This window comes from Molossus molossus, unplaced genomic scaffold (assembly GCF_014108415.1).
Source record: "Molossus molossus isolate mMolMol1 unplaced genomic scaffold, mMolMol1.p scaffold_m16_p_11, whole genome shotgun sequence".
Classification (NCBI taxonomy): Eukaryota; Metazoa; Chordata; class Mammalia; order Chiroptera; family Molossidae; genus Molossus; species Molossus molossus.
The window spans coordinates 82,466,261-82,476,824 of record NW_023425346.1 but is presented as its reverse complement, the minus strand read 5'-3'; the positions used below and the strand labels follow the sequence as shown (position 1 = coordinate 82,476,824).

At 39.2% G+C, this 10,564-nt stretch overlaps 1 protein-coding gene across 6 annotated transcripts in view; it reads right to left on the bottom strand.

Moving 5' to 3' along the window:
• Positions 1-4,382: 4,382 nt before the first annotated feature.
• The window catches only part of CCNYL1 (cyclin Y like 1), a 39,541-nt gene continuing 33,359 nt past the window's right edge, over positions 4,383-10,564 (bottom strand). For 2 of the 6 annotated variants that reach the window (XM_036254306.1, XM_036254305.1), the window contains 2 exons: positions 9,196-9,358; positions 6,860-7,391 (listed from right to left, as the gene is read on the bottom strand). In XM_036254306.1, the coding sequence (XP_036110199.1) occupies positions 7,281-7,391; positions 9,196-9,358 (274 nt within the window). In that variant the 3' untranslated portion in view covers positions 6,860-7,280. The other 4 variants (XR_004958663.1, XR_004958661.1, XR_004958664.1 and 1 more) reach the window with 4 other exon arrangements.

Below are 10,564 nucleotides of genomic sequence, written 5' to 3'. Positions count from 1 at the left end.
TCAGATGCGACCTTGTTATCCAATGTGACCAATAAAATGCAACTCTATTATGTGATTTAAATATTTATGATTCAAGACAGGGTATTCACACCAGACAACTATAGTGCTAGCTGTTGTCATTTTTTTGACAGTATAAAGGAAACGAGGTCAGTGATCCTGATTAAATAGTCGGGTGTTGAATGTTTTAAAAATTCGTATGGCACACCAGTTGAAAATTGCTGCTCCATACCAAACCTATTGGGATAGATGTTGGTGCTGTTGTTCTGTGTGTCTGGTTGGGGAGCAGGAACTCCCCAAACTAATCATCATTCATCAGTTAGACTCACACCTTATTATTAAGCCATAAATACAAGTCAGAACCCAGATAAGACTATAAATTGATTTAGAGTTGGCACCTCCCCGATAATCTGGACAGATGCTTAGTAAACCTGAGGTACTATTGACAGAGTACTTGGCTACTGGCTGCTGTTTTGGCAAGATACAGATTACCTAGCCATTCTACCAACAACCACCTCATGTGAATGCCTGGTATGTCTATTCCCCAGTAATGCTCTGAGGCATAAGTGTGGGAGAAGATAGTAATTAGGAGCCTAAAATATTGCTTGGGGAAGACAAAGCAAATTCAATATGAGAGTGTATAATTCAATGTCAGAGTGAGTGCTGGGAACATGATTAGATTGGTTCATAAGTTAGGGCAATTGGGAGAAGAGAGAATAGTTGAGCTGAATCCTGACGGAAGAGCATCTGCACTTTACCTGTACAGGACTCTAGTTGGCAAAGTCACAAGCTGGAGTAAAGAGATGGTTGGGATTTAAAATGACTGGAGAAACTGGTGGGCCCAGAGTATTATTGGTAATAATGTTTCCTTTAGTGATTTAATTACAGAGCTCTTTAGTTTGTCATGGATGGAAACATGAACGAGCAGCAGTAGCATGGTTATGTTAATAGACTTGGGAGCTAGACTAACTAGGGATTCTAATCCCAGCTCCACTATTTAAGGGCTCTGTGATCCTGGACATATTTTCTTAACCTGTTATTATTTCAGTTTTCTCATCTGTGAAAGGGGGATAATAATACTATTCATATCTTAGGATTCAGAGGATCCAAAGGATTAAATCAGGCCAAGGCAAGCAAGGCACGGTCAAGGTAAAGCAAGGAGGCAGCAGCTGTTGAGGCGAGATTGCGTAAGAATCATTTGTGGCCATTGAAAATGTAGATTCCTAGGCTTCAGGCTTCAGGCTCCAAGAATTGAGAGTCTGGGTCTGGGTCTGGGTCTGGGGCCCAAGAAACTGCTGCTTGCTGTTTTTTTTTTTTTTTTTAGGTTACAGAGTTACAGAGATAATTTAGTTTCTGTATACCCCTTCCATAACCATTTTTTCCCTTATGTTAACATAGTATAGCACATTTGTCAAAGCTAACAAGTCAACATGGTTCATTACCATTAACTCCAGACTTCATTTGGATTTCACCAGAATGTCCACCACTGTTCTTTATCTGTTCCAGGATCCAATCCAGGATTCAGTATTCCATTTAGAGAAACTTTTTCATAGGCACTTGCAGCTGATGAGAGGTGGTCTGGGGACATCTTGAGAAACACTAATCTGTAAAGGACTAAGCAAAGTCAAACTGCTCCATCCCAACATTGGAGAGATGTATGCAGCTTTGAGGCAGAAGGGGATAAATCGGTGCAGGGTGTGGATTAGGTAGTTGATTTTAGAATTGGGATGGAATCCCCTTGGTTAGATGAGGTTACCTTAAGAAGTGAGACATAGCCCTGGCTGGTTTGGCTCAGCGGTTAGAGCGTCGGCCTGCGGTCCCGAGAGACCTGGGTTCGGTTCCCGCTAAGGGCATATACCTCAGTTGCAGTTTGTCCCTGGCCCTGGTTCGGTTGTACGGGTGGCAACTACTCGACGTGTCCCTTTCACATCGATGTTTCTCTCTCTCTCTCTCCCACTCTATCTGAACAAAATATCCAGAAATGTCCTCGGGTGAGGATAAAAAAAAAAAAAGAAGTGAGACATCTATTCCTAATGCCAGATGAAATGAGTTTTGGAGTTTGGAATGTGGGGATGCTGCCTAAACTGAGTAGATACATAGGGGATTAAAGGGGATTACAAGGAGCTAGTTAACCTGTGAGCCATATGAAACTTGTATTTCCTGGAACCTGGGGATAATGCTTTGGAAGTGGTTCATAGTAGTAACCAACATCAAATGCTGCCCAGTGGACATTAGCAGGTTGTCACAGGGTGAGGGCTCCCACGACGATCTGGTTGAGGGAGAGCCCTCAGGGCAGTGGGAGGGGACAGAACACCGAGGCACTGCCTTCAAAGGAGGTCGTTCCAGGGAGGAGGTAAAGGGGGCTACCGTTTGGGGGTCTAAAAGTAAAGGTTAGTAGAATTGAGAAGAGTTAAGATAAAGTAATAGACGTTTCAAGAAAACACTAGCAGAATCATTTGAGGTCTTGAAGTAAATACTATTGATAACTTCTGATGTTAACACAGAATTTCTCTAATCACTCAAATTACTTAACTCCCTTCACAGCATATACAACAATCACCTAACTTGTTCCTTTTTAAGATTATTAACCTTTTTTTGACTCTGGATTCCTCTTAATTTCTAAACTATTTCACTTTCCTAGTTCTTTCTGCACCCTAGGGATGCTAAACCACAAACTGGTATTCTTAGAACTTATTTCACATTACGTGGTGTCTCATCTGGCAAACCTATTTAAAATAGTTGAGTGAAAATTGCCTCAGAAACCAGATTGCGCCTGTGCTCTGGGGGAAGCGGCTTTGCTGAAGGGCTCCAAGATGTTTTGTATTGCTTACTGGCAGTGTCAGGCTGACCAGGTCGGTAAGTGGCTGAGTGAAGACTTGAGGTAATCTAATCCTTAACTCGTTGATAGGTGCTGGGTATAATCTGCAGATTCTACACTGAAACAAACACTTACCTGGAGATTTTCTGCCAGCTGTCAAGAGCTTTTCCGAGTGCTCTGTACTGGAGAATGCAGCTTCTGGGTGAGGGAACAGGCTAGTCGTTTTAGATATGGTCAGGGAGAAGGCCAGGGTGATGAGATTTTAGCTAACCTACATATGCCATAGCTAAACATTTCCAAAAACATGGCAAAACCTGAATAGAGTGAAATTCTTTCCTGGTAAATACTGGCTTTAGCCTTTTTTTTTTTTTTTTTTTTTTAAATCAGGGAATAGTGTATTTATAGACAGGAAAAACTAAACCAAAAAATGAACCATGAGCTGTTATAAAACCAGTGCTGCTGGATTTCATGATGTGTGGGCATATGGGACATAAGAGTAAATATGAAAGGAAGGGCCGTGCTGGAATCTGGCACAGCATGGAAGAAATTTCTCTTTAACCAGAAATATTGGGCCTTAAATTTAGGATGAACCACATAAAATTGCTGATAGAAAATCATTTTTTACATACAAAAATGGCAATTTTATTTGGTTCAAAAATATTGCAGACCTCTGTCTTTTCCTTGTAATGAAGTCTTAAAAGTTCAGTTCACAATATACCAGAGTTAAAATTTCACTGAGGTCAGTATTCTAATAGGAAAAAATACTAAGAATGAATGAAAATAAATTTGAGTTAGGGTAGTCAGATATTCTTTTAAAATCCTGTTACTTTAGGGAGCAAACCCTTCCCAGGTATAAACTGAGAAAACTGCCAGTTATCACCCTATTAGTAACTAGTTTTTCCATGCCCCATAACATTTGTCAGAGAACCTATTCCCTTTCAGTGATGCTTACATTCTTACCCTAAGTTGACTACATTTCCCATTTAGCAAAATGGCTGTACTGCCTTCTAGAATTAAAGCATAAGGGGAAAGAGCAATTTTTAGTAATTCTAGTTATTCCACCAACTTGTTCTATTTTTTGTTTGTTAACCTTCACCCAATGACATTTTCCCATTGATTTTTAGATAGAAACATCGATGTGAGAGAGAGACACTGATTGGTTGCCTCCTGCAAAAGCCAACAGAACCTGCAACCCAGGTACATGCCCTTGACCAGGAATCGAATCCATGACCATTTGGTCTGCAAGCCAATGCTCTAACTGCTGAGCCAAACTGGCCAGGGCCCACCTATTTGTTCTTGAAACCAGAGTCATGTCCAATGTCCCTTCTCCAAACATTTTTTAGCTTTTGACCACTCATATATGTCAGCATTTCTGCTTAGTAGCTAGCATATTACCGTGGGGTGCAAACTATCTTACAGTGTATTCTTTGTCCTTCTAAACTAAATTCGATCATTAATCCTAATCATCAGTTTATTTAGAACAAGTGATTTGACCTTAGGAAATGAAATAAGGTACATGAAAATATAGCAAAACTATCAGGATTTACTAAGTATCACTCAAGTTGAGTGGCTAAGGTCCTAGTTACAAAGAAATCTTAGAGAATTTGGTATATTTCTGAAATGTAAGTCTGAAAATAGCATTTTAAAGTCAAACTTGCCTCCCATACTGGCCCAACCGGGGACACAACCTAGGTATGTGCCCTGAGCAGGAATCGAAGCTGCAATGTTTTGGTGTATGGGATGGTGCTCTAATCAACTGAGCCATCCAGACAAGGCTAAAGTCAAATTATGTGGCTTGTTTAAAGTCACTCTCCTTACAGCAACACAATTGTAGTTCCTGTTATTCCATTTTCTGACCCGTTTTAACTGCTTGAAATTCTCAAATCACTCACATTCTCACCTACAGTTTTCTTGGTTTCTTTCTCTCTGGTATGTTTTACCTTCCAATGTGCTTTTCCCTCTTGACACAATAATGAACTATTCAAAGATGCTATCTAATGCACCATGCCAATGAGTACTGTGACTAATAATTTTAAGTGGGATAAATTATCTTTAGGTTGAAAACAGCCTAAGACACATAAATAACTATGTCTTAGAGGTAAGGGTCAATCCAACTTATGGTGAGTTTAAAAATGCTTTAAGCCCCGGCCAGAATGGCTCAGTGGCTAGAGCGTTGGTCCAAGGACTGAAGGGTCATGGGTTTGATTCATGGGCAAGAGCACATACCTGGGTTGCAGGTTTGATCCCCAGCCCTGGTCAGGGTTGTGCAAGAGGTAACCAATCAATGTCGCTCTCTCACATGGATGTTTCCCTCTCTCCTTCCCTCCCTCCCTCCCACTCTAAGTATTCATGGAAAAATACCCTCGGGTGAGATTAACATACATACATACATAAATGCTTTAAGACCTCACTATCAGAACTGATTGAAAACATGTCAGTTAGGCAGAGACATAATGCTATGTGAATAGGGAAAAGTGTTACAAACATACTAGCCATGTTTTAATTAAAATAGGGTTTATTAGCTTTTAATATAAACATGAGGAAGAAAAACCACGTAAGTTGTAGCATTCTTTTCAAAATAAAACTGCAATCAATACTTTAATCTCCAAGCTCTGAACTCCATAAACAATATTTTTTTGAGGTGGTAGATTGTAATATTTTATATACCATTATTCTTTTGTTTCTGTCCTTTTAAAATGATGGAACCAGCAGCACTCAATATAATGTGAAGCCTTGCTATATAGTGAAAGTATTCCTTGGCCCAGAAATGCTTTTGTTCATAGGCAAAATTTCTAGGAATACATTTGAGAAGGTAGGAGCAAGATTTCAAATAGTTGAGAACATTAATCTTTAAAAGTATTTCAAGTTTAGGTGACATTTTACCAACCTCCTAAAAGATTGATTACTTAACTCCCTGCCCTTTAAAGCCTGAGGTAAGGGTTCCTAAGATTTATACATTTCCTCTTAAATAGCAAGACTTAAATGGGACACCTACAAACAAGTCAACATGTAAGATAGAAAAGCTGGTTCATTCACCTGCTTTCATAACACTACTATTAGGGTCCAATTCCTTTCCATTTATTACATGTGTATTAACACTGCTCCTCATACTCTTCCTTTACCAAAATCTAGGAAAAAGAAAAACAAAAAACAAAAAAAACTTTGGTGATCAAAGTACGTATATAACGCAGCCTTGCAAAAAACTGTTTTTTTTAAGAGGGGGGCATTTCTATGAACATACAAGGTATCCCACTAAAATCTTAGTGCAATTTTAAGCTTTGGCATATGTAGAAGTATAAATGCTACAGGCTTACCCAACATTTGAAAGTTTAAATGTCTCTTAAATCTTAAGCTTTTAGTTTTAATTTTTTGTTTCAATCCCCTCTTGAAGATGGCAGATTTGCTGAAACAAAAATGAAGATTTAAATATTAAACTAGTTTTAGCCAATCTTTATCATTTTACAATTTACAAAACTAAATGAGAAACTTAATTGAACTTTCAAATGATGTTTTGTAAGTCTGTAGCATTTATACAGCTGCAGGAGTGCCCTGGAGGGCCAAACACACTCTATCAAAGCTTAAAATTGCACTTAGGGAACACCTATTTCATTATCTTCTTATTAATGGACTACCATGTGGTTGGAATTATGAAAATATCTTTTGATATATTTAACAAAGAAACATCATCAGAAAATGAGAAGCATCATTAGTTTTAATCCCATCATACTTCTTAAAATATAGAACATGGACCCAATATAAGTAGATTATCAATGACTGATACTCTCTCTTATCCCAAACATGCTACTATGTTAATAAGTAGTGCTTGCAAAGAATTTGAATCAGAAGTGTTATTCAGCAGCTTTTTGGTTTAAACATTGCTAATAATGACTAGCAGCTTCCATGGTGTAGTATGAAGAATTCTTCAATACCTAACAATGCTACAGTCTGTTCCTAAGTGGTTTGTAAGTTGTTAGGAGTCCTCTATTTTAACAGTAATACTGCATTGATTGTAAAGGAATATGCAGCAATATTGGGGGGGGGGTCTTTTTCTCTGGGGGAGGGGTTTTTTTTTTGTTTTTTTTTGAGGGAGTGGTTCAGAAAAATAGGAAAGACATAAAAGTTATATAGTGTCTTTCAAGTCTCAAAATTAAAACTTCAATTTAAAAACCTCACACAGCTCACAGATACCAGCCTACTTTGTAAGCAAATATCTGTGTGTGGGTTGGGGCTTTTGCTTTGGAGTGGTTTTTGTAACTCTGTCTAGTAAAGGACAAAGAGTATGTTGCAATGACAAGGTCCCATTCTTTCCTATGAGCATAGTCCTTGCTGTCCACGAGTCTCTTCAATTTGATGTCTGTCTTTTAGGTGACAATACTAACTTTGCTGGTTCTTGAGCAGGAGAGATGATGTTTCTCCAGTCCTTGTAGATGAGGGGCTCACGATATTACAATCCCTCATTTCTCCCTTAAGAGAGGATGGCTTTAGAACGCTGAATACCAATAAAATTATCAGCGCTGAGTGACCTTCTCAGAGCAGCTCGGCACAGGTCCTTGTCTTCACATAATCTGGAAATGGCCTAAGAAAGGCAATCAAATAGAACACAGGTACAGTTAGAAAAACAAAGGTTCCAACCTTTATAAAAAGCGTCATTGATAAGCCACACATTCATATTCCTTTATATAGTTCACAGTTATTGTAGCTTTGTATAGCTGAGATCTACACTGCCAGGTTCTGGGGATTCTAATTCCTGCTAATTCACTAAGGTAAGCCCTTTAGGGGCTATGATTAGATTGCCAGAGCAAAGGGGAACTTAGAATTATTTTAAAACTGGGTTCTCAAGGACGTAATGCTCCTAACAGTTGTATCATCTGTTGCCTGTACTCTTGGTTCCTTAAACATAATAATGAACATACAAAATTGTTGTTTACTCAGCTACTCAAACTCTACCCAGTCTTCATTAGTTATTATATACTCTAAGCAAACTTTGAGGCAGGCATGTGCTGTACTTTATTGAAAGGTATAAAAGGACTAATGATTGAAGTGCCATAAGAGACTATTTCACTCGCACATTAATTATGGTAGAAAACATCTTATTCTAAAGTACCACCAAGGTACTTTAAAAATGTCCATTTTAAAAGTGTCCATTTCAGTTGTGAATAATTTTGTTGTATACTCTCCAAATCATAAGCCACAAATATTACTTTGTCCCATGTACTCTACTATTTCCATCAAAAACCCATGTACTTTTTACACCCAGCATTTGAGCACACATCATACATTCTAAGTTTATGTCTCTCAGGTTAGCCACTAATACTTTGTCTAATAAACTCATGGGACTGAACCTTGATATACAGGGTGTCCCAAAAACATGTATAAAGGGTGTTTGTAGATTCTATTACATTTTGAAAATGAAATGTATTTTAATAAACACTGGCTTTATAATTATTCAAAGTTGTGTATACATTTTTAGGGAGATACCCTATATATAGAAAAAACATGAATTTGCAAACTGAATTAAAAGTGGTAAGTAGAGCCCTGGCCTGTTTGGCTTAGCGGTTAGAGTGTCGGCCCACAGGCTGAAGAGTCTTGGGTTTGATCCCTGACCAGGGCCTTGTGGGTGGCAACCAATTGATCTTCCCTCCTTCCCTCCTTCCCTCCCTCCCTCCCTCCCTCCCTTCCCTCTCTCCCTCCCTCCAGCCCTCCCAGTCTATCTGAAAAAAAAAAAAAAATCAATGGAAAAATATCTTCAGGTAAGGATTAAAAAAAAAAAAGACTGGTAAGTAGATTATACATGTATATATGATGATTAGTGATACAGTTGTAACAAATGATTCATGTATGGTTATAAGGAAGGGTAGAGGTTCAAATGGAAAACCATGAACAGATTAAATTTGATTTACAACATTCTGATTATGGGAGATCTATCATTTTTTTCAAATGTGGGGTTCTTGTAGAAACCATAAAAGACACTAGACATATGATGCAAAAGGATTAATAAGCTTTTCTTCAATGGGCTAATTTTTTTTTTTTTAAGTCTACACTCAAGGATATTTTTCCATTGCTTTCTAGATAGAATGGAAGGGAAAGAAGGAGAGAGAAACATTGATGTGAGAGACACATTGATTGGTTACCTCCCACACGACACCCACTGGGGCCGAGGATCAAACCTACAACCCTGGTACATGCTCTTGACCGGGAATTAAACCCCAAACCCTTCGGTCCTCAGGCCAAAGCTCTAACCTCTGAGAAAAACAGCCCAAGGCCAATGTGCTAATTTAAAAAGGCTTTTCATTGTCCTAACCACTGCTTAATATGATTTATCCACAGATGTTGGCTTTGGTGACTGACCGAAACCCCACTTAGTGATACCACAGTCTTACCTCTAGGTTCTGTGCTCTTTCTCTGCTAAGAGGAGCATATACAAAAGGCAGGTCGTTGTCATCGGCTAAGGATCGAAGGTCAAAATAGTATTTGGCATAAACACTGGCAGGAACATTAATATTAAACTGAAGTAGCTCCAAAAAATGCCTTTCCATCTCATTCCTGGGGAAGAGGAGACAAAACCAACACAGGACAATTTTAGTCTACTGGGCTATCTTCAAAAATATCATTGAGCTACTAGGATGGCTCTAAATTTTGTTTTGAAACAAATAAAGGCCACTCAGCTATATTAATACTCTAATGTTCAAACAAGGTACAGCTATTTGTGGCCCTTTCTGTACCCCAGCACTCTGAGTTTGGGACAAGGGGGAAGAGGTTGTGGCCCTCTGTGCACTCATGGTGCTGACTCGGGGATCATTCTTCAGAGTTCCATTAGTGCAGCTGTAGATTCCTGCTCCTCGCTCACTCACAAGGCCCCACTATAGTGTTCAGATGAAAGGAATGATGTGTGCTGTTTATTAGCTCTGAAGAACTTGCAGACATTTTCACCAGGCCGATAACAGGAAGGGACTTATTGAAGTAGAGACGCGCCAACAAAAGGAGTGGGCACATCACCACGGCAACAAATGGATGCATCGAGAGCCACTGCTATTATCCCTGAGGGGGAAAACTCTTGAAGCAGCAAGGATTCATCTCAAATAAATAAAAAAATAAATAAATAAGACACAGGCGATAGGAAAGAGCACCCCACCCCCTGCCCAGTATGTGGAGCTAATGTCAGAGGGCATAATGCAAATTTCTGTTCACCTTCATTTTATGGGATGAGAAACTGTCACTATGACAGGACAAGACACACTTTTTAAACCGGAAGGCAGAAAGATTACAGATCAATGTCCAGGCTGGACTAAACCCACTTTATGATATGACCTCTGATAGAGCACTAGACTCCAACTCCAAACTGTGTTTCTCCCATGCTGGGAATGCAGTCCCAAGATGCTCAGCATCTACCACCCCTTGCCAGACAGAATGGGAATATAGCCACAGGGGATGAGTTCAATCAAGTGGGAAAGAAAAGTTGGGAGTAGTCCTGTGCTCTGTGACCACACTGCCGTCACCTGCCAAGTGTTTAAATATAAAATCAGTAAATTGCCTGGCCAGTGTGGCTCAGTGGATTGAGCATCGTCCTATGGACTGAGGGGTCCCGGTTCAATTCCAGGTCAGGACACATGCCAGGTTGCAGGCTTGATCCCCAGTTGGGGGCATGCAGGAAGCAGCTGATAGATGTTTCTATCTCTCTCTCTCTAAAAAATCAATAAAAACATATTTTAAAAAATAAAAATTAAGAGTAAATCATACTACTTTCACAGT